At 35.6% G+C, this 26228-nt stretch overlaps 1 protein-coding gene across 1 annotated transcript in view; it reads right to left on the reverse strand.

Moving 5' to 3' along the window:
• The window catches only part of MIPOL1 (mirror-image polydactyly 1), a 289171-nt gene that overhangs the window by 51904 nt on the left and 211039 nt on the right, over positions 1-26228 (reverse strand). The window contains exon 11 of the mRNA XM_006152366.3: positions 1147-1241. Within this exon, the coding sequence (XP_006152428.1) occupies positions 1147-1241 (95 nt within the window). The remainder of the gene's footprint in view (positions 1-1146; positions 1242-26228) is intronic.

Raw genomic sequence — 26228 nt, forward strand, 5'->3', positions numbered from 1 at the left:
AGAAATCTGAACTCAGACGTCTATCAACTGAGTTACACTCTCTCTGATGGCTTGAGGAAGAACCCTTCCTTGCCTCTTCTACCATCTGGTATTTATGGATAATTCTTGATATTCCTCAGCTTATAGATGCAGCATTGAAGCACACTGCCTCTTCTCCTAGCATGTCTTCACATGGTCCTCTCTCTGTGGTATCTACCTTTGTGTCAATGTCCCCTTTATATAAGGACACCAGTCATATTGGAATATGTATTTTACATATAACCCAATACAAAAGCTTATCTCTTTCTCACGTACATAACACAACACTGAAACTGAAGTATCATAAAGTGTTTACCAGTACTATGGGAGGTGCACTTGACTTTTCTATTCTCTTATTGTTCACTAAAAAAAACTGCATTGGGAACCAGCAGTTAGCGTAATGGCTATGTCGCTGGACTCCCATGTAGTCGACCGCGGTTCGTATCCCGGACCCGGTGGCTTAAAACTCACGCCGGGCGCGTGTGCGTGTGTGCCCAAGATCCGGAGAGGAGAATGGAGGAGAAGGGATTGTGGCGTGACCATCCCCCCTGGGGGGTGATTTCTCGCTTTCTGTCTCTATGTCTCTCTCTGTCTGTCTGGAGAGCGCACGTGCCCTACAGTGAAAATCTCTCCAAAAAAAAAAAAAAAAAAAGCATTGAATTCTACTAAATTCATTTAATAAAGACTCCAGAAGAACAAACTAAATAAGCCTGCTAAAAATTCTTTGGTAACATTTCTTTAAAAGCTCTTATATTATAATAGGTGAAAGATTATTATTATCGCTACTCATGTACTATTTTAAAAAAGTATACCATTACTTTAGAGGTGGCATTCAGATGGGCCAGTCGTTAAACAGCTATTCAGGCTCCATTTAAACAACTGGTAATGAGTTATGTAAATTTTGTAATTCTGATGGGAGTGTAAATTTAAACTTTATCAAATATAGGAGGAAAAAGAAGTACGATAATAAATATTTTATGCCTGAATTAATTAAAATGATAAAAAATGCTTTAAATACATAATGTTTAATTTCATTGAGGTATTTCCTCATTCATTTTTGTAAAACCAAGTAGGAGCATTTCTAAAACTAACAATATTTGCTTAATCCCAGACTAAAAAAGACTTTACCTGTAGTAAACTCTAAGTGTCTGAATTTCTTCTTCCAGTTTTTTGTACTGTTGAACTGCAGTTTCTCTGGCTTGTTGCATAGATAATAACTTTGCCTGCAAATAATATTTTAAGAAATTTAATATTAGTTCTTATATGATAAAATACAATACTATACTATGAACAGGAGCCTTACATTTCTGGTAGTTTAAAAACTGTCATTAATTTTGGGAGAGTCATAATTTCCCACAAAAGCAGGCCAAATTATTAATCATAGAAATACTAAGGACATGAACACATTAAATTTACCAACACTGCTCATTACTAAACTTCAAACTTATTTATCTGTATCATCAGACATATGCCCTTTTGCAATGTTTAACTTTATGCACAGAATTCAGAATGTGGGACATGGGTTCTGAGCAGTATCTAGAGATAAGCACAATGGGTGTTTCACATACAAATTGAATGTGGCTCCACTGCCTGATCAGACTAGATTTTCTTTTAACTTCATTAATAGTAAAACTCAGAAAATTCTAAATATGTTCTCAAGCCATCTTTGATATTTAATGTAAAAAAAAAATACACACCACCTGATTCTGAAAGATATGATTTAACCTTTTCAATCCTTTTCTTACAGGGTTGAAAAACAAAAAATAAAATCCCAAAAGGAGAATGGCAGCAGCCCTGTACGTATGCTAAAATCTTTTTTTTGGTTGGTGTTTTTGTTTTTTAAATTTGCTATAGGGCACTTTTACGAGAGAGAGAGAGAGAGAGAGAGAGAGAGAGAGAGAGAGAGAGGCAAGGAAAGTGAGAAATCACCTCTCCCAGCCCCCTGGGGGATGGCCACACTGCAATACTCCACCAATTTCTTCTTGGGATTTTGAATACATATGCACAAGACCTAGGTATGATTTTTAAGCCGACAGGTCCAGGACTTGACCCTAGCAATTGACCATGTGGAATCCAGCCGCGTTAACCATCACACCACTTGTTGGCCTGCTACAAATATTTCATTCAAGGGATGTTGTTCCTCCCTGACAATAATGCTTCAGTTTTAAAGCCTGGGCAATCATAGGCTAGTCAGTAGCCTTGTGGTTAAGGGAGCCAGATCCTACATGGTTGAATACAGTTCAAAAACCAGTCTTGGGGGGTTGGAAAATATACCAGGTGTGTGTGTGTGTGTGTGCATGTGTGTCCCAAATCCTGGCAGGACGGAGAAATGAAGAAGGGATTACAACATGATCAGGTTCCATTGAGGGTGCTTTTAACTCTCCTTTTATGTCTCTCTTTGGTGAGCACACACACTCTGGAAATTTAAAGAAAAAAAAAAAGATGGGTAGTCAGTTTTTTTTTTTTTTTTTTTTCGTAGGTTCAAAGCAGTAATCAATTTAAAAAGAAATTGTCACTTCTCCACCATCATATCATTGGATTTTTTTTTTTGGGGGGGGGGAAGAGGTTTTCGCTATAGGGAGCGTGCGCTCACCAGACAGACAGAGAGAGACAGAGAGACAGAAAGTGAGAAGTCACCCCCCCCGGGGGGATGGCCACATCGTAATCCTTTCTCCTCCATTCTCCTCTCGGGGTCTTGGGCACGCACGCACACATGCCTGGCGTGAGTTTTAAGCCACCAGGTCTGGGATGCGAACCATGGTCGACTACGTGGGAGTCCAGCGACATAGCCATTACGCTAACTGTTGGTTCCCATATCATTGGATTTTAAGCATCACCAAAAAGAGTTTTTCAACATAACTTTTAAAATAGGTTTCTGGTAAGTCAAATTTTAGTATTGTTTATTCAGTTTAATTCCAGGAAAAGGCTACCTTTCACTTTAAATGGTATTTGATAGATAAAACAGTGAATTGTTGTCACAAACCACATACTATACCAATACAAATAATAATAAAGTAATTGAAAGTTTGGAAGAACAGGTTTAGAATTTTCTTGTGTAAGAATGTAGTTTTAAGAGAAATAATGAAATCTTGACTATAGGAGAACTGATTAATGTAACAGAAGTGAATATTAAACAGTACCACTTGTCTCTTCTAATCATGGAAAATTATAAAAATATGCAGCATGTTGGATCTTTGCAATAAGTGAAGGCTCTAAAATATTAATCTGTTCTCTATCTGGCTAGCAAATTCTAATAGTTACTTTGTACACAAAGTTAAGATGTTTGAATGTTTGCATTATACTATATTGCATAATTTCAGATAAAACATCAAAAATTAGAAAAAAAGCACTTAAGTGGTTGGTTCTCAATGTCAATAATTATCAGCTTTTCATTTTTCAGTATACAACAAAATGGTACACAGGCACCCATTGTGTTAAGAATATCAGGCATTGGACAAGTAATAGAGAATTTGCTAAGTAAATGCTTAGCAAATGCTAACTACCTTATATGATTATTAAAAATACTTTACCTGGTATCTCTGCCAAAACCAACCAACCAAACAAACAAAAACACACACACAGTCAAACAAAATACGAACTTTTGGGGCTGGCAGGTATGTAATGGTTAAAACGCTAAACTCCCACATGGCTGACCACAGTTTGACAGTTAGTCCTGATGACACCATTTATACTCCAGAATCCAGGTATGTCAGAAGACAGATCCAGTTCTTAGACTTCCTGGGTAGATAAATCCTTTTTCAGTGTGGAAGGGTGAGGGGTCACCTACTAGTTTGAGTTGGAGGTCTGTTATATACCCATCAACCACTTATTTTTATACTGCAAAAACATATAGCTGATTTAAATATCATGTGTGCTTTTTTTGCATTTTCTAAAACATTAATATATAATGCTATCACACTACAGATCAAAACTAAGTTTCATATCAAAAACACTAAGAAAAGTGGTAGTGTATTTTTTTTCTGTTTTTCTAGCATTTCCATATTTCTGACAATTACTTTTATAACAACTGCATACATTAATTTATATGTATATTCATATAAGTAATTACATGAATAATAATTTTTAAAAATTAACAAAACTCACTGTAAATGAGTACACAAAGTCAAGTAAATTTGCCACCTCCAACCTGCAGTCCTAGATCTGGCAACTTAAAACTCACACCAGGCACGTGTGCGTGTATGCCCCAAATCCCAAGAGGATAATGGAGAATAAGTGATTATAGCATAGGGGTGATTTCTCACTTTCTGTCTCTCTTTGTCTCTCCAGTGAGTGCACGTGCCTCATAGAAAAAAATCTTTCTTAAAAAAATTAAAGGTTAAAAAAAACCCTTCATCCCATCCCACATATCACACTCACTGTCCCCTTCTCTTCCTTTTTTCCTAGACTAAAATTAAGCACTTCCATGATTTTTGGTTCATAATTTTCAAGAATATTTCACATTTTACTATATAGTTACATACTTAAAAATAATATTCCATATTGTTTATGGGTTTTTATTTGCTTTATTGGTCATATTAAATCTTTGATACATTCATATTGATATGTGTCTTCATTCTTATTTATCTTTATACATGCATTCTGTGTTTACAGACATATTTGGACTTATTTTTACATATTATTTCATGTTTTATGCTTGCTTTTTTTGCTTTTTTTCTCCAATTTATGTGGGATTAAATTTTCTACATTCTGACTTATACTGTACTGTTTAGGATCTATCTATCTATCTACCCATCTCTATATTTTTGGAAAGAATTATTTTATTTAACTTCATTTATTTTAATTTGACCAGAGGGGGACAGAGTGAGAGAGAGGGAATGTGAGAAAGCAAGCTGGAACTCAATCCCTGTCAGTCATGTAGGAGTCAAGCACCCTTAGCCACCCTTCGCCCCAAGTATCTATATATTTAGAGTCTACCTTACATATATATTTTTTTAATCTGCCAGAGGGTGCATGTGTTTGCTGGAGAAAGTCAGAAAGAGAGAGAGAGAGACTGAAAACAGAAAGCACTGCATAGTCATATCACAATCCCTTCTCCATCTCTCCCTCATTTCAGGATTTTGGGTATATATGCACAAGGACCCGTGTGTTTCTCAATTGCCAGATCCAGGACTTGAATTGCATTGTTGGCCATGTGAGATACAGCTGCCTTAACTACCAGGCAATGGGCTGGCTTACTACCTTGAAAACTTTGATGAATTTCTTAAAAATTATTTTTTGAGCAAAGCTAACTGTGAAAATTGCTGTATATAATCATATTAGATTGTTAGGAAAGTCATGATGTATTTTTCTATGCAAAATGCATCATGACTTTCCTAACAGCCCAATAGTTCCAGATTAATATTTTTCATAAACATTTTCTACTTATAACAATATTTTGGGTAAAATATAACTGAAGTAAAATATACATGTAATATAAGTATACATATGGATTTTAAAAGAATTCCATTTACACAAATTCCCATTTTTGGTATAGTGTTTAAATTGAAAATTTATACAATCACATAACAACCATTACAATCAATATACCACCATCCAAAAATCTTCCCTTGTGCACCCCTGCAGTAAATGCCCTCCTTTTATGCCCACTGGTGGCAATTTCTGATGTGATTTGTCTCTCTATAGTGTTATAAAAATGGAATCATATGGTATGTAGTCTTTTTAAAAAAGAATTATTAATTATTATTATTTAATTTTTATCAGAGAGAGACACAGAGAGAGAAAGGGCAAGTAGAAAGCAAGCCGCAAGTCTGGGACTTGAACTGTGGTCAGCCATGTGGGAGTCCAGCACATTAACCACCTGCTGGTCTCAGTATATGGTCTTTTGAGCCTAGCTTCTTTCACTTAACAAAATGTTTCTGAGATTCACCCATATTATTGCATGTATCAGTAGCTCACTCTTTCACATAACAGCAATATTCCATTGTATGGATATGCCATAATCTGTACATCCATTCATCAACTGATGGAGGGTTGGGTTGTTTCTGGTTTTTGGTAATTATTAATAAAGCTGCTGCAAATGTCTTCATATAGGTCATTTTGTGAAAATATGCCCTTATCTCTTGGGTAAGTATCTAAGAGTAGAATAGCTGGGTACTGTGGTGTGTGCACACATACACACATTTTATACCCATTTACTTTTTGGGTTGTTGGGCAAGTTATGATGCATTTTTGCATAGCAAACCAGAAAAATACATCATGACTTTCCCAAAAATCTAGTAGATATATACTTTATACATATATATAAAACATATAAAGTATGTATATATTCATTAATGTATGTAAAGTATATAAAGAAACCACCACATTGCTGCACACATTGGCATTACTTTAAAGCATCTGTGTCCAACTACAATACTAATACCACTTGCCTACTACAGACTGTATCAAGCACTTAAAATAATTACCGTATCTATCCTCACAACTGACCTGTGAGGCAGTTCCTGCTAACCTTTATTTACAGGTGATAAAACTGAGGTTCATGGAGCTTAAGTAACTGGGAAATGTAACAGAGCTAATTACAGAACTCAAGTACAAATCTAATCTGTTGGGTTTAAAATACATATGTTTCCTTTACAACGCTGTACAACTAAACATACACACACACACACACACACACACAATCTTTTAGGTGAAACAATGGAATCAAATCATGATTGATAACAGAGTAATCAACAATAATGCAAGCTCACAGAATAATCACAGTGTGTCTTGTATCCTCACTGTATCTTAAGTGACTAAGAAAAAATGTTGGTTAACTAAGGTTAGTTTTACAGTTAAATGGCCCATTATATATTTATCTTGATATTCATCTTGAGCAATATCACCTAAATAGAAAAATCATTAATACTGGTACTGTATTAGAAATGAATACATTGTGTTTCCTTAGAATTTTATCTAGCAACTGAGAATGACAAAGAAAAAATTACACTGTTCACATCACTGAGCACTCTTCATTATAGGTACTGTAGGAAAAAACCCTTAATCATACTTGAAAATCTTGTTATGTTTGGCTTAACGTGTTTTTAATAGGTATAGTCTGATATAGTTAATCTTTCCTCTGGTAACTCCAAGATGATTAATGGGAATCTCTTTTTATCATAGAACAGAGACGTTTGACCTTCTGTGTGATATCTGCTAAAAGAAGTATATGATACCAATTAAATCACAGAGCCAAATCATTTTAGATTTGGAAAAGATCTTACAGGTAATACAGTCTTCTACTTTTATGGATCAGTAAGTTGTAATACAACATGGTCAAGGAAACATTTAGAAATTGCTCAAGGTTTTAATACCTGGCTACAAGGGAAGTTACAACTAGAATACAAGTATCAAGGAAACATTGCTTATTTTACCACATGAGACCATATTTTAATATAGTATAATTTAATATGTGTGCTATTTTCATGTAATTATTTTGTAAAGGAATCATAAATATATATGACTATGTACACTTTAAACTATTTATAAAATATCTAATTACATATCTTCAAGCAATATGTCTAGTTGGACAATTGCTCAATGTGACTATAGCCATCCTAGGATTTTACTTTTTAAACTCTCAAGTGGATTAAGAATTTAGCAGACAAGAAAATGAACTACATGTCTTATAAAAGAATACCTTTAAAAATTAAAAGCTATTATCAAAAGGATAATAGCAACCTAGTAGCTGTCCCTTCTTAGGAAGAACTGGATTGCTTTCCCCAGAGTGTTACCAGAATGTATTGCCCAGAGGTAATTCCTTAGGGGCTGTCATGTTTCTGACCTCGTATCATGTCTCTCCATTTATTAGACCAGAGATGACCCATTTCCCCATATGACTACATAGTCACAAATACATGTCTAATGATCTATGTGGTGATCTGACACGAGAGAAGGAAGAGTGTGTGGTGGCAACAGAAATAAAAACATTCATAGACAGAATGGGAGCGTGGAGAGAGGTATGCCAGAAGGACAGCACGAATGCAGCACCATGACTGAGAACATGGTCTGTGGACCCAAAGTTACTGGAGTCACATCCTGGCTCCATTTGTTACAAACTCTCTGGCAGGTTAGCAAATCCTTTTGTGACTGACCTACAAAGTGGGGTGATTTTATTCCATATTTTATAAGGCTGGTACTAAAGGGGATTAAAAAAAAAAGCTAAAATCTGTAAGAAAGAAAAAAATTAAAACAGTACCAGGCATACAGTCAATACATTAAGAAGTGATTATTAAATTTAAAAAAAAATTGTTGAATCAACAAATTGGTGACTCAGCAGATGAAGACACAATGGAGATATGCAGCAAAATGAATGAAGAAAATAAAAACCAGTGTAGGTTTGGCTTGTATGCTGAAAACCTTCCCACATTTTGAAAGATGTCAGGGCCGCTGTGAGGCTTGCATTTTATAGTTTTCCTTCTGATTTAATGTCTCTTTACCACCAAACCTTTGAAGACCAAGTTAATGAGTGCATTTCTTCTTCTTTTTTTTTCTTTGTCATAGATCATATAATTTTCCTTCTCAACAAAATTAGAACACACAATGTGATTATTTCTCAAGAATCCCCTCTTAACATGTGTGATGGGATTTTAATGATCACATTTGAAAAGAGAAATCTTTTTACGACCTTAAGAGCTATTTTTCATTATATACAGTTAAAGCTGGATGCTGTTTCCCACTAATACCAATACCAGTATTTATAATTACACTTGGCCAATGTATAGCAATATGTGGTTCATAGAAGACTTATACTTCAATGGATTCTCTAAAGAGATGGTAGCATCATTTTTTTTTTTTGAGAGTTTTTTTTTCTTTTTTGCTAGAGGGCATGTTCACTCACCAGAAAGACAGAGAGAGACAGAGAGACAGAAAGCGAGAAATCACCCCCCAGGGGGCCGGCCATGCCACAATCCCTTCTCCTCCATTCTCTTGGGATCTTGGGCACGCATGCACACACGCCTGGTGTGAGTTTAAGCCACTGAGTCCAGGACTTGAACTGCCATCAGCTATAGGGGAGTTCAGCAACATAGCCTTAACACTAACTGCTGGTCCCAAGATGGTAGTGTCTTGAACATTTTCAATGCTACTTCTACCACTAAGGAAGAATAGAAAATAAGAGAGATTATTTACTATGAAAATGGCCCATTAATGAGGTGCAGAACCTGGACACAAAACCTGGTCACCTTCCAAGATTTGGCAATATGGTACTACAATTTTGTACATATACAATAGCCACACAGAAAAACTACAGGCCGGCACTGTTCTAAGTGCACTGGATATATTCATTGACTTATTTCTCACAACATAGATATCTTTGTAGTAGCTACTATTACTAGTTCCATTTTACAGATGAGGAAAATGTTAAGTAACTTACCAAATAAACATAAGCCAACTACTGAATGGTGAATGGTAGAGTAAGGACTTGAACCCAGGAAGCTTGGTTCCAATGTCACTTAACTACTATGCTATACGCACTTGGCAAAATTTGGTGCTTTTATAATATGGCACTAATTATTATCAATGAATCATATTACTTAATTTCATTTTTAAAATTTGGTGTAAGAATTATTTTTTTATAACTCATATAGCTAATTTGGGCACTCAAACCTTTCTTGGAGGCACATATGCATTTTCCACACTGCTCCATATTGTCAATAGCCCTGGTATAACGGTTCTTGGGTGAAAGTCTGCTTAATGACAATAGGACATCAATAGCATGTCCTTCAATTTGTAAACTTGGCAAAAGGATTCTTATGGCTTCTTAGAAATACTAATAGTACTATACGACTTAATTTTGAGGAATAATGATGATGATGATGATGATAAATTCTCTCTGTTGCAGTATCTGGTTCCTGAGGAATCCTGTACTGTTTTGGGGGTGAAGTAAGGTTATTTATTTACTCATACTTTAGGTAAGGCAGAGAGAGAAAAAAATCTCTCTCTCCTGGATCTAGCAATGACTCAGCAACTATTTGTTTTGCTTGTTTTGCAAATTTGTCTTAGTTTTTAAGACACCATTCTCAGTCCACGAGCCGTAATTCCATTCTGTGTTGGTTTCCTAGTACTTGGTTTAATCTCAAATCCAGACCTTTGTCTGTTTATAGGGATTCAGTTTCTGCCTGGACCATCCTGTTCTGTGGCTCTACAAATGCTAAACTTTGATGTGTTCATCCTAGCCATGCTTCTACCTATGATCTCTACCAGACAAGGAATTGGCCTAATTGTTGAGAGGGCTTTGACTTCATTTGACCTGAAACTCTAAATTCTGACATCACTATTTTAATGTCCCATTACTAAATCTATATGGCTTCCCAGCCATGATGTGTAACCTGAATACAACCTATTTCACCACAATGCCTAACTGTGGTTCCTCTAATACTGCTTAATCCACACTGCCTATTACTAGTGGTTTCTTTCCTAAAAGGTTTTATTTCCCCCCAGAATATTCCTTTGGCTTTTTCAAAACACCAAATACTAAATATAGAGGCTAAGCATGTAATTTTATTTCTATAATATTAGTAGTCAAAGACAAAGAAACTTTAACAGCAGCAAAATATAAATGCCTCATGTAAAGAAGGCTTTGATAATATAAATAGTAATTTTTTAAATGAGAAACCATGGCATGTTTAAAGAAAAGGTGCACAGACATGAAAGATATTCTATAAAAAAAGATATCGACATGACCAATAAACATTGTTAACATCACTAGCTATTAGGGAAATAAAATTTAAACCCAAATATGCTATCTTTTCATTCTTAATAGAAGAGTTAAAGTTTAAAAAATTAGTAATTCATGAAACAACTAGAAATCTCTTACATTCTTTTTTTTTTCCTTTTCTTTTCGTTTTTTTTTTTTTTTTGAGAGTTTTTTGCTATAAGGCATGTGTGCTCACCAGAAAGACAGACAGAAAGAAAGCGAGAAATCACTGCCCAGAATGGATGGCCACGCCACAATCCTGTCTCCTCCATTCTCCTCTTGGAATCTTGGGCACACATGCACACATGCCTGGCATGAGTTTAAGCTACCAGGTCCAGGACTTGAACCGTGGTCGACTACATGGGAGTCTGGCAACATAGCCATTACTCCAACTGCAGTGCCCCAAAATTGCTTACATTGTTAATGGGAATATAAATTAGTGTAACACTTCTGGGAAACTTTTGATGATACTGATATCCTATAACTAATTTTAAATTTGAATAATTGATTAATCACATGTCACTTACTAGAATGGCAAAAGTCAAGTTGTCTTTTCTCATGTATTATGAATATTTTAAAAAGATCACTGGATTTGTTTCATTAATAAAATCATTAAAATTAAAGTTTCATGGGACCAGCAGATGATGTAATGGTTATGCCACTGGAATCCTAGATAGTCAACCATAGTTCGAGTCCTGGACCTGGAGCTTAAGACTCACACCAGACATGTGCCAACATGTCCAAAATCATGAGAAGAGAATGGAGGAGAAGGGATTGCAGCATGGCTGGCCCCACGGGCGGGGACTTCTTGCTTTCTGCCTCTGTCTCTGTCTCTCCAGTGAGTATACATGCCCTATAGTAAAAATCTCTCTTAAAAAATTAATTAATTAATTAAAGGGTCATAATCCTTTATTTATAATACTAAAATCCCATATTTTTTTAAAACCAAAAACTAAAAATTTTGTGAAATTAACTCATGACAAAAATTGGGCAAACTGACATAAAGCTATTTATGGTTTTCTTTTGTCTCATTTATAGTAAATATGTACATTTTGCTGCAGAAACACTGTGTTTAGCTTCAGCGTACTACCCTCATATGTTGGAGTTGTTGCATGAAAATCCTGTAGTATTGAGATACTATGTTCAGGGACCAGCAAATGGTGTAGCGGTTATGCCACTAGACTCCCACATGGCTGATTACAGTTTGTCCCCTGGACCCAGGGGCTTGAAACTCACACAGGGCGTGTGTGCATGAATGCCCAACATTCCAGGAGGAAAATGGAAGAAAAGGGATTGCAGTGTGGCCATTCCCCTGGTGGGGAGGGTGATTTCTCACTTGCCCTCTCATTGTGTCTGTCTGTCGCTCTCCTCTCTCTCTAGTGAGTGCAAGAACCCTAAGACAAAAATCTCTGGAATAAAAAAAGAGAGCAATTATGTTCAGACTATAAAACAGTTTTGTGAAAACTTTCTTTTCAAGGCTCAGGAATTGTTTTGTTTCTCAACTCCTTACTCCAGTCAGAAGTTTTTGTTTAATCCACTTATGGTGTCATACATATAAAGATTCTGAAAGTAGTTCATATCCTGGGAGGGACAGGCATAATAAGAACTCCTGAGATTTACACCCTACTCCCTAGAACCTGTGCTATGTTAGGCTACATAGCAGAGTGGAATTACAGCTGCAGGTGGAAGTCAGCCTGATCATATGGGTGAACCCAATGTAATTCTAAGTACCCTCATGAGAGAAAGAAGAAGGCAGATGAGAAAGAACCAGAAAAACAGTAGTGTGAGAAAGATTCAGCTGGCCACTGCTGATTTTGAAGATGGAAGGGGGCCAGAAGCCAAGGAACCTGAACAGACTCCTGAAACTGGGAAGTTTGGCACATCCTTTCATTTTCTTTACACAGTTCTTTTTTGCTATTGCTGTTTGTTTTAACATTTATATTAACATTGAATTTAAATGATTATTTAATAATATTAAAAGAATATATTAATATTTATATTCTTTCCTTACTATGAGCTCTTTGGAAGCCGGAACTATGTACATCTGCATATTTTATACATGGTACAAAAAAGACATGTAATAAATATTTATAAATATTAAAATTAGAAAATATAAATACTGATCCTGGCATCTGAAGTCTTTCACAATGTGGCTTTAAAATCCCTTTACTTTATTCTTTTTCTTTCCCTTTAGCCAAGGATTGATTACTTGCCCTAAATGCTGCATAACTATAATATTTCCTCAACCTGAAACACCAAAATGATGCCATGCTACCAAATTTACATCAGTCCTTCATGACCCATTTTAATTATTAACTCCTCCATAAACCATTCTTGATTCTCTTCCCCACTCTATGAACTTTCTTCCATCTTCAAAATTCCTAGTAATATGTTTTTAAATTTAGTTTTACCTGAATGTTTTATTGAAGGATAACATACAAATAGAAAAATTCAGGGCTCATTGAATTTTCACCAAGTGCACACACCTGTGTAACTAAACCTACCTAAAGAGATAGAATGTTTCTATCGCTCTCAAATCTCCTCATGCCACTAATTAATTTTTACCTTCCCTAAAGGTAAACACCATCCTTACTTCTACCACCAGATTACACGTCAAGGTACAAATCTCTAGTAGGTCTAAGACATGAATACCGTGGTTAGCACATTCCAGGTGCTTGATAAACATTGAGTGTAGTATTAGGTAACAATTAAAAGTAGATTAAAATTTCACATTTATGAAGAGCTTTCACATACATTGTTTCATTTGAGATGACAGAAAATAAAACAGTGAGGTAAAAGAATGTGATCTTTGCAGCTATGCAAATTTAGTTTTGGCTATTAGTGATTAGCTCTATGACTTAAAAAGTTAGGGCCTTGAACTTCAATTATTTCATGATTAAAATAGTTGTGATAATACCCATAGCACAGAATTATTACGCAATGATAAAATGAGATAAATTATTATGTGATATAACCAAATCGAAGTGAACAAATACGTAAGGTATTCAACAGACACAATTGAACCTTTGATGTGAAATTATGGACATAACTGATGTCTGTAAGGAATAGCACTGTACCAAGTAACAGGCAAATGAGGTGAGAAAGGTTTGGATTTACAGTCAAATTCAAGCCATGTGGTGGCAGAGTTCATTAAGGAACAGAAAACATATAGGCTGTGGGACATACTACCTTTGTATGAGATTCAATCTAGATTTCTTATATGACTGTGCCTGGATAGTTTCCATCATTTTCAGAGAAATCTCAGTCATTTTCTGTTTTGATAATGCTTTTCCTGGGTTATCTGTATCCCTTCTTTTGGGAGTCAAAATGAATGTCTATTAGACCATCTTACTTTAAACCTCTCAATTTCCCCCATATATATATGTTGTATTATGGGACATTTTTTGTACATATTTCAATTTACATGCCTTGCTATTCACTATTCTTTCTTCAGTTCTGTATAATCTGATTTTTACCCTCTTTCTAGAGTATATTACTTTGTGTGTGTGTCTTTTTTTAGAACTGGAAAGTAATTTCTTCTTAAATTTGCCTGATGTTTTCTTAAAAAACCCAAAAAACAAACTCTTGTGAATAATTAAGGATTGTGATTCATACTCTATTTATTGAAATATTCATTTAATAATTTCATACATGTCCATTTGTATTCATTAGATGAATTTATTATGTTTGTTTTTTATTTTGTGTGTCTGTCGACTGTCATTCATGATGGGTTTTTTCCTCCTGTGCTTAATGGATCTCTGACTGTGAATTCATAATTTCCTGATAATAATCCGTGGAAATTCCACTTGACTAAATTGGGAATGCCTTTCTCCAGAGGACATGTGTCTATTTGCTTCATCAAGGAACCAGAGACAATTCACAGGTATAGCTCAAGAGGCCTGAATTAATGCAGGAGTTTCTGGTTCAGCTCTCAACCTTGTTGATGTGCAAAGACTGGGATCCCAGCTCAATATCCAAAGCATTCCCATAGATGTTGCCCTTAGTGAAGCTGTGGCCCTAGTGTTCTTTTACTAACCATACAGGCACTGGACCATGGCCAACTGTGATTCGAGTCCCGGACCCGGCAGCTTAAAAATCATGCCAGTCACATGTGCATGTGTGCCCTAAATCCCAAGTGGAGAAGGAAGAAGGGACTGTAGCATGCCCATCCCACCTTGGGGCATGATTTCTTACTTTCTCTCTTTGTATCCCTCTGGCGAGCTTACATGCTATGGCCAAAAAAAAAAAAAAAAAAAAAAAAAAAAAAAGAAAGGCTCTCATACTCTACATTAAACACTATATAAAAATTAAAACTATTTAAAAACAGCTTAATCATCAGAATCACTACGGCACTTAGTGTGGTTCAGTAGAGTGACGTGTTTCATAAGCTTATCCCTCTGATTGCCAATAATAGTCACATATTCTAGCATAATCTATAAATAGAAGCTTTCATAGTCTTATTTGTTAAAAGATATAAAAATATGTAATTGATGAAATGTTCAAAAATTGAAACATTTCCTACAACTGCTTTTAACAATGTAGATTCTTTAGGGAAAAATATCCATGAGGTAGAAAAACATTATTAGAAAATGATTTATTTTTCTACCATTACATAGAAAATCTTTATTAGAAAATGATTTACTTAAATGCTCTCAGTTATTAAGGTTATAAATACAAGTTAATGGCCACACCAGAATTAAAACCCAGAACTCTTGATTACCAGTTCTGCACATAATCATGTGTCTATGCATTAACTACTTTGCCATTCTCTTCCCCAAATTCAAACATACCACTGTATCTTATGGTGATGACTCCAGAGGTGACGGTGCAGTGTTTACTCCAGTTTTGTTTTGTTTTTTTTTTTTTTTTTGGAGAGATTTTCGCTATAGGGCGCGTGCGCTCGCCAGACGGACAGAGAGAAACATAGGGACAGAAAGCGAGAAATCACCCACCAGGGGGGATGGCCACGCTGCAATCCCTTCTCCTCCATTCTCCTCTCGGGATCTTGGGCACGCACGCACGCACACACACATGCCCAGCGTGAGTTTTAAGCCACCGGGTCCGGGACGCGAACCGTGGTCGACTACGTGGGAGTCCAGCGACATAGCCATTACGCTAACTGCTGGTTCCCTCCAGTTTTTAACCTCTATACACTGTCATTTATTCTGAAATCATTGTCTTTCTTTAAAAATGTAAGTAATTTAAGTGTAAGTAATTTAATATATTTGTATTGAACCATTACTTTGTGCATTAATTCAGGCCATGGAGGCTTTCTCTTTTTCTTGTATCTTTCAGATTGAATGAATCCTAACTCAGAAGATACTACCAGTCTTAAGTTTGTTGCTTGTTAGATGCCAGTTAGGTCTCCGGCCCTGAGCCCTTTTGCTGCACCCCAGAATGTCATTCCTACTGAGATATATCAAACCACTGATGACCTGACATGCTCCACTAATAATTTACCATCATTTAGTGTGATCTACCTCTTTGAATGTCTAGAAAACAGTTAAATCATTTATGATTTTAGGAGAATATCTACTAAATTATTGAATTTCTATCTACCACATCATCTGATCCCAAGGTCATTTGCTCAGGGGTGCTGGGGAGAACCCAAACATGTATATATAAATATATATACATATGAGAATACTTAAAGCATCAGCTGGAATGCAGGTTCCTCAAAAAGTCCACTTTCTTTTCTCATGGCATGATACATTCCTTTCACTAAGCTCTCTGGTACTACCTAAGAACATGAGCACACAGAGAAAATTAAATTCTTATTTAAACTCAAGAAGCAAACATTTCTCAAAATGACAATATTCCCCTCCTTTGCACTTGAGTCGTAAACATTTCCTTACATGCCAGTGCCCTCCTATTTAGTTAGAATTTTAGCCAGCAGTATTTTGTTTATTTGTTCAGGATCTTGTATGTTTTTTCACTACATCTATAGTACACTTCATTACCAAGAACTAAACTTGTCGTGCCAGCAAAATATTTTGATATTATGCAATCCACAATTCAGTCCACAACAAGCACTTGGGTAGAATTTCTTCTATACCTTTCAACATCAATTAAAGAACTGCCTGCATAGAAATATTGCCAACTATGAAGTTAGGGAGGCAAGTTAAATCAAATTAACTTGACCATCATTTTAGCTCAGGGCTTTTCAAATGCTCATATTAAATAAGTAACTTAATTATTGAAAATTTGATGACCATATTCAAGAAAAAATCAGTATGATTATGTGCTAATTAATACGCATATATTTTTCATTTCTTATAAAACATAGATATGTACACATGCTATAAAAAATGTAAAAGGCTATGAAAACAACTATTGAAAAAGTCAGCTATGATAACAAGAAAAAAATTAAGCTGTCGGAAAAAGCCATGATGCATTTTTTTACACAAAATTGTATCATGACTTTTCTGACTACCCAATATATTCTTAAAGAAAAGAAAATATTTCAATATTCTACATAAAAAATTTAAAATAGGAGGCAAGCAGATTATTTAACATGTACACATTAGAACCTAACTAGTAAAAAATATAAGAAACATAAATATTGAGTCATCAGGGAAGTCATGACCCATTTTGCATAGAAAGACAGAAAAATACATCATGACTTTCCTGAAGACCCAATATACAGCTTTATAACTCAGACTATATAAGAGATCATTTTAATGAAACAGTTCATAATTAAAGTACTGGAAGTATTCAAGTAATATAAGTATAAATTTACTATGTGTCACAAACCATTCATTTATCATAAAGACCAACAATAAGCAAGAAGCTATCTGAATTAAAGGCAACTTTTTCAAAAGACCAAATAACATTTAAAGAAAAACAGACCAAGCAAGATTTCATAAATAAAAGTTTTCTTAAATACTTTAAGTTGACATATAGGCATGAAAATAAGTAAACTAGTTTTTAAGAGATAACAATTTAAATAGCTTATAACCAAAGGAAGAAAGCTTGCTGAACCTGCCTCTATGTATATTAATCAACACATGCAGTAATTTAAACAAAAATTCTGTATATGAATGTGGAAATTATTGAGGAGTTGTGCCTAAGCATGTGAACAGCATAAGTAAAAAGAATTCCCTGTTTCCTTTTAGATGCTTCAGACAACAGCAACACAGCCTAGGACACATTGCTGCGGATTTTAACTGTTGTATGGAACTACTCAAAATGCTTTTGATCCATTTTATCTTGCAAGTTAGCAAAGAAATGTTGCAATAAGAAACACCAACAAAGATCTGAAAAAGTTAAGCTCTGGATTACCATATTGTGTTCTCCTGCCATTCAATGCTTCATACAAAGGCAGTGGTGTTCAAAGTAAGGGGAAAAAAAGTGGAGGGAGAGACAAAAAAGAGAAACTGGTCTCAGAAAGTGCAAAGCACAAAGTAAATAATATTCTTCTACATCCCTTCTTTTTCACAGATTGGATGTTAAAAGAGTTGCAGCAATTAGGCTTTTGTTAATTACCAGCTGTTGAAACAGATGTGTTGACTATCCTTATTAGTCAACAGCTGGGTGCGAAGAACAATTGATGCTCCCTAAAACCAACAGCCAGCTGCTCTGCAGTAATTATCTCCAATTAATAATACAGGTGATAAAGGCAAAAAGCTCCTATCTTTCTCTTTCAATAACTTTGGCAGTTTCAATAACTATGGCTTTATCATTACACAGTAATAGAGAATACATTTATTCCAACAAGTAAGGTTGAAGTATTAGAGTCGCATTAACTCTATGGTAGTTTCCATTATGCAATTTCTGGAGAAGGAATCAGACAAGTGCTAAAAGTAGAAGCAGACATTCTGTAGGCTTTTATTTATCATATTTCAAATGTCACTGCCAACTTACTTCTCTGGTACTAAAAATAATAGCTAAGCACTTAAGTTCTTTGAAAAAGAGAAGCATAACTAAAATCTGTTCTTTTTGATTTCCAGGTGTTTTCACTGATCATGTTTTATATTCAGTTCACTGAAGCAATATTTCCTCTTGGTATGCCTAAATATCAGTGTCTTGTTCCCTAGCTTACATTATCTAGGTGACTGGTAGAAGCAATTTTGCCAAACCCTAAGAGAATTTATTTCAGAGCAGTAAACATTTCATGTATACAGGGAGATCAGCAAAACAAGCAAGCCAGAAAACAAAGAAAAACATACTTTTGTTTCGTAGACACCATTTTATGGTATATAACATTCGAGTTTCTAATTATGATGGTGTTAAAAAAGAAATGCCAATGGATCACAATAATAAAACAGCAGTATAATTATATGTTTTAAAGTTACTTTTACTATTTCTCATTTTTAATTGCTCATAATAAAATTTTACATACAAAACATGTAAAGCAAAGATTTAAACAATCCAGGCAAGCCTTCTCTGTTCTACAAAAGGAGGGTCTACAAGAATTTAAAACCATATCTATTCACTAATTAGAGAACACTTAAAGACCCTGCGTTTCTGAAAACAAGGATTAGAGCTGGGTGAATACACCCCTTTGACAAACCTTCCTCATGTCTCTGTTGGGTCAGCACGAGCAGCTTGTTCTTCCAGCATTAAATAGAAAAGCTTACTGATTACCAGTTCTGAAGGCCTCAGTTAGGCATCAGGACAACAGATACTTTAAATAATATGTAAATAAATCATATCACCAAAATAGGTTGTAATTAAAAGACAATGAATAAAAACCTCCTAAAGCAGTATTATTTGATAACTTGGGTCTTAGGGATGTCTGATATTTTTTTAAAAAGTGTTAGCTAAAACCCTCTCTGGCCATAGTCTATGTAATTATGGCTCCTGAGATAGAGATTTCAACATCTATATAATTATAAAATAGGAACGATAAGCACATTACCAGAAAAAAAAAATAAACACTATCCATGCCTATGAAACCAACCTCCCGAGAATTTGTAATATTTAAGATTCTGTAATTTACAGGGAATCCCCTGATACACAGAAGCTAACAAAATGTGTAAATACAGGAATAAACTGTTAGCTTTTATGTTTGAAAATCTATATTAAGCCATAGAATTACTCTGTGATTTCTTAATTCTGAAATAAGACCTAATTTCTCAGCACAGTAGCAGTGAGAGCAAACATCTTCTGCTCTAACATTGGGCAGCCTCCTTCCCCTCCTGACTAGATGAGAATACGGGAAAAGTACACAAGCAATATAGCAGCCGGTCATGTTTTTCTCTTCTCTCTGGGAAGGAACAGGTCGTGGCAATCACCTGACAAGCCCATCAGATCTTATCACCCATGCAGGGCAGCCATGGCTACTCAGAAGCAAAAGGGCCCCACTCTCTTAATATTGGAGGTGACCTAAGTAGGGAAGGCAGAAGTGAAACCCATTTTGAAGCCACAGTTCCTAAGTTCATTGCTTTTAAAAAGTAAGCCAAGAAATTAACATTTTCTCTCTTTTCCAAAAAACCACTAATACGTGGTGAACACCTGATTGCTGTATGTAATCCAAGTGCTATCTTTTTAATTTAATTTATATATTTTCAAAACATATATAGGCCTAATCCAGAACAGATCGCGTGTTCAGTTCTGCTTTCAACAGGTGGTACCTGAGACATCTCATTTTCATACCAATTTTAATTCACTTTAATTGAATAATTTCAGTGGGAAATACCTCCATTTTCTAGTCATAGATATATTTCCACCAGCTCACGAGCATTTCTCACTCTGCTCACTAGCAGACTTACAAACATTCTCCCAGTTACATCCTTCACATTGTTTTCCTCCACTTTACCTTATGCATACATTACAGCATTTATCTAACTACATCTACATTTTGGGTACAGTTATCTCCCCAAAAGATTGTAAATTTCTTTCCCTTTTCGTGTTCTCAGCATGTGGTATATAAGCTCTCATTGAACATTTTCAATAAATGCTTAAAAATCAGACAGGTATCTTTGTCTAAGTGTTCAAAAAACTAGATTTTTATTCATCATAAATGTGATAGGATTACATGTATAATACTGTGACCCAACATTTTATCCCTATGAACAGGAAAATCTATTTTAATTAAAATGAGCAGCTTGGCTTGGTCTTACTGAATCTCACATTCAAGACACAGATTATTTGTTTATATCACTTAGTAATTTACATATCTAATAACAAAAGGAAAAACTTTAAAAGCAAAAATAAGATTTTCTTAGCCTGTTTCATCTACACTTCTTACTTTTTCATTTATCTGAAAAAATTTAAAACTGTAATTCCATGACATATTCTTGTTTTTTCTTATTGTATGCTACTTATATTTTGACAATCCTTTCTTTACACAGATCATAATTAAAACTATGATATTGAAGCTTTAGATTTATTTATTAATTTTAAGGGACACTATCTTCCACTGATTTTTATACAATGTCCTTCCCTCTTTAGGGATCTGTATTAATATTCTTTGAGCTATAATACTTTTTCAAGTAATTTTCCCCAGAAAGGGTAAATTGTTACTTCCTATCCTTACTTGTTAAAAAAAAAAGTAGCTCTTTTGTAAATGAAATTTTGGCTAGATATAAGATCCTTAAATTATAGCCTTTTTCTCTAAAATTTATAAACATAGTTGTATTGTCCTGTTTGAAGTGTCACTTGTGAGAAATTCATTGTCGATATTTGTTTTCTTTCCTCTGTAAATAGTTTTATAGAATTTTGTTATAAAGGTATGACATTTTTTTCTTCGCCTTTAGTTACACATATTTTACCTACATATGTATACACATTTAGCATATGTACATAAATTAGCAAAAGCAAATATGTAGTTTAAAAATTTATTCTACTCAATCATTTGCTATGGACTTGCATTTTTTTTTTTTTTTTGGAGAGATTTTCACTGTAGGGTGCGTGCGCTCGCCAGACAGACAGAGAGAGACATAGAGACAGAAAGTGAGAAATCACCCCCCAGGAGGGATGGTCACGCCGCAATCCCTTCTCCTCCATTCTCCTCTCGGGATCTTGGACACGCACGCATACGCGCCCGGCATGAGTTTTAAGCCACCGGGTCCAGGACACGAACCGCGGTCGACTATGTGGGAGTCCAGCGACATAGCCATTACACTAACTGCTGGTTCCCTTGGACTTGCATTTTGATAAACTGAATTTTTCTTGGGCTTTCTTCTATTATTTCTTTGAATATGGTTTCTCTTTAGCTACTTCTTTTGCTCAATACTTACTCCTATTTTTCACACATTAGGTTTTCTTTCTCTATTTGTTTCACCTTATTTCTTTAAATTTTTGCTTTGTATTCCCCTCTTTGCTGTTCTAAATTGCCAATTAGATTTGTCTTCCTGATCATTTTGTTATTCGAGTCACCTAGTTTATTTTATAAATAGTAGTCTTTTTTTTCCTCACTCCTTCAAAATATGAGAGAGGGAGAGAGAGCAAGCGAGCGAAGGGGAATCCCTGACAGGATATCATCATGTTGTGATCACCTTTTTCTAGCCTCCTAGATCCTTAGGATCTTTGACATTGATGCAAGTGACCAGTGTGTTCTCAGGTTGACCTAGGAATCTAAACCCTTAGTCAGCATGTGGCTTCCAACCTGTGGGATACCACATTTTATCATAATACCACAGCCTGGGCCTCAAAATACCTTTGATTCTCCACAAGAAATCTTATTACAATTTTAAAAAATCTTCTTTGTTCAATAAAACAGACTAACTGGTGTCAGCTGTGTGCTAGAATGTTGTCTTTCTCCATGAAGCAATCCAATTCCCTGAATTACATGTGAATTCTTAAGCCTATTCACATTAGATGGTAAGGGTTCCCTCAGAACATCTGAAAACTGACATAATTGAAATAGTGGTGATGAGAAAGAGTGGACAGCAAGTAGCTTCTTTATTAGGCAGACTGGCAAGTTTCTCTAGGGCACAATTAATAACTGGACAGAGGTAACTCCTTTAAGATCTAAGATGACATACTTATTTAGGTAGTCAGGGAAAAAAATAACCTTTACTCCATTGTTCCTTTCTCTAGTATTCATTCAAAATTTTATAAGTTCCATTTGTTTTATGCCTATATAAGTGGCCAACAGTCTTCCTTTTGGACAATACTGACTCCACAGGGAATTCGAATTGGTCCTGCAGTGTTCATTAAGCTTTGCACTATTCTTATCAACGAGCTCTAGTCCCAGTATCTTCAAAATACCAGCCACATAGCTTATGTTTTAAAAATTTGTGTCTTCTAGCTCCAGTCCCACAGAAGTGGCAAAACACTGTGCATTGGGAACCATATCCTACACGGCCAACTGTGGTTCAAATCCCAGACCCAAAAACTTGAAAAATACACCAAGCATGTGTGCATATGTGCCTGAAATCCTAACCAGAAAGAGAAATAGAGAAGAAAGGATAGCAGCATGACCATGCCCCATGGCAAGGGGACCTAGGGTCCCCTTTCTCTTTCTGTTTCTCTCTTTGGGGAGTATGCTCTCCAGCATACACACACAAACACATAAATGTTGGCATCTTCTCAACTAAGTTCACTTATCTCCACAAATCAAATCAACTTTCAATTCCACTGTCTTTCGCCAATGATACCATTTCCCCAATTACTCAGTCTTAAAAACTTGAAGTTTCCTTAAAACTCTTCATTTTCCTTTAGTGATGAGTCAATAAGTCTTGCTACTTATTTCAAAATATTTCACCATTCTTTTTTTTTTTTTTTTTTTTTTTTTTTTTGAGAGGTTTTTGTTAATGGGCACGTGCGCTCGCCAGACAGACAGAGAGAAACAGAGAGACAGAAAGCAGGAAATCCCCCCCCAGGGGGGATGGCCACACCACAAGCCCTTCTCCTCCATCTCCTCTCGGGATCTTGGGCACACATGCACACATGCCCAGCTTGAGTTTAAGCCACTGGGTCCAGGACTCAAACCGCAGTCGACTACGTGCGAGTCCAGCGACCCAGCCATTACACTAACTGCTGGTCCCTCACCATTCTTTCCTACCTATTCCTACAGTTGTTATTCAGGAGAATTCAACTACTTCCTTCATGAAATACTTTAAGAGCCTCCATGTTAGTCTTTCTTATCTTCCTATATCTTCCCTAATTAATTCCATTAAAATCGTGAGAGTACTTTCACATTATAAAGTTACACATCTTACTGCCCCCTTACCCTAACTCCAGGCAAAAACCTCAGCTCGTCTCATTTATACTTCATCAAGAATAATCTATACTTCATTTTCAAAATCCTGTTCTACATTGGAGTTGCCCACAGAGTGACTAACCATTCTAGTAAATCCCTCTATAAGATGTAAAAACTACTGGCCTTTGGCAATAGAAACGACTGGCCTGTGCAGAAAGTTGGGGACAGAGTACAAATCCATATGGTGGTCCAAAAGTTCAAACTAAAAGCAATGCTGGTTTCAGTATCTTGTGACTATGGCATAGACTATCTGTTTTTTTGCAATTTCTTTTCCCCTCCAACCATTAGTGTTAGCAACTGTGATTTGAGATTCACAATTATGGATCATCAATTGTTATATCACTCCTAGTGTTGGCTTGAGTGTATATTATAAGTGTGAAAGTTAGCAATCCATCTTTGCACCTTTCTCTGTGGGTTACCTGTTGTGCTTTGTGTCATGACAGTGGTTGTTCAATCTTCAACACTGTGACTCATATGAACATGGTAAGAGTTCAGATAATTAAAGTGAGGATGGCACCAATGCCAGCAGGACATATTCAACCCTTGAAGGGAGATAAATATTCTAAACAGAATATACTGTACCCTATGCAGAAAGGAATTTGATATTGGACATGCTGGAAAAGGAGATGTACAAACACATTTGAAGACAGGATCTCATGAGTCTGGGAGGAGAAAGGCAAGTATTTCTAAGTCAATCAAAGCTTTTTCTTTTTGGTTACCTAAAATGACAAAAATAATAGCAACTGCCGAATTAGCTAGGGCATACCCGATGAATACATATAATTGTATAGTTTCCTTGATTGTTTTATGACACTGCGTAAAGTAACATATCTTCACTCAAAGGTTGCAACTAAAATATCTAATGGATAAACAAAAAGAAATTTTGATGAAATGTGTTGGACCCTTACAACATAAGGCTGATTCTGCCAACACTTACTAGAAATCATGCTTCCTATGGGATACCATGCGATACGTCAATTAGGCAACCAAAAACAGTGCCCCTACTTACTAGATACTCTTATTTGAAAAATGGGGTTGAGAGAAGCCGGGCCTTCAGAAGAAGGTTCCACATGGCTACAGCGAACTAGATTTCTCAGGGAATGAAGATTTTCTACCAATAATTCAGCCTCCAACAAACGAGCTAGCGGTAGGAAGCCCCCGCCCCGCACCCCCAGTCTTCCATCTCTGTTTCTCTGTCTCGTCGGTTCCTGTCTCTCCCTCCTTCTGTCTTCCCTTTTTATTTTTATTTTTATTTTTTTTGCAATTTTTCCTTTTTACATTTGTTTTAAAAGGCACAATTTTTCTCTGGCTCTTAGCTCCACCTTTTTAATCACCTTTAATCTTTTTAATTTTTGCTCTGGTCCTCCCACCCAGGCAGAAGAAGCCGGGCCTTCAGAAGAAGGTTCCACATGGCTACACTACAGTGAACTAGATTTTCCGTGCGGTTTTCTATTTTGTGATTTTTCTTTTTTAAAAAAAAGAACAGTAATTGCAATTTTTTTATTTTTTTGTCTTTTTTTCTCTTTTTGTTGTTGTTTGTCTCTCTCATTTTCCTTTTCCTTGTCTCTCCACCTTCCAATATCCTTTCGATGTATTTTTAGATGGATCTAAGAGCAGTGTAGCTAAACATTCAAATACTAATAGGGTTAAAATATTCCCCAATATCTACTGAATCTGTTGCACCAGTGATCACAACAGAATGGCAAAGAGATTCTAGATCACCTCTGTCTGCTTGCTACTGAACATTCAGTCTGAATTTCAGGAATTTGAAAGAAACACACCATCCATCAGATGAGAAGAAATCACCACTGCATCTCGAGAAATACGGGAAAATACCTCTCCTCCAAGGGAAAAGAGTAACTCTTCTTCATCCACAAGCAGTTCGGTGAAAATCATGGAAATCTCTGATAAGGAATTTAGAGCATTCATAATGTCGAAGCTAACAGAGATGGAAGAGAAGAGAGATAATGAACTGCTAAAGAGAAAGGAGAAAGAACTTGTCGAGTTCCAGGAGATGAAGAAATTCTTGCAAGATCTAAAAGAGGAATTACACACTTTACAAAAGACTCAAACGGAACTGTTAGAAATGAAGTCTATAATACAGGAAGTCAAAATCTCCCTTAAAAGTATTAAAAGCAGACTAGATCATTCAGAAAATAGAATCTCAGATGTAGAAGAGAAAATAGCTGGCCTAGAAAAATCCACCACGAAGACTGAGAAAATGGCCCAAAACTTAGAGAATAATATGCAAGAAGTACTGGATACCATCAAACGTCCAAACATGTGGATAATTGGCATTCCAGAATGTGAAGAGACCCATAAGGGCATTGATAATCTATTCCATGAAATCCTGCAAGAAAACTT

The sequence above is a fragment of the Tupaia chinensis genome, unplaced genomic scaffold (assembly GCF_000334495.1).
Source record: "Tupaia chinensis unplaced genomic scaffold, TupChi_1.0 Scaffold000350_1, whole genome shotgun sequence".
NCBI lineage: Eukaryota > Metazoa > Chordata > Mammalia > Scandentia > Tupaiidae > Tupaia > Tupaia belangeri.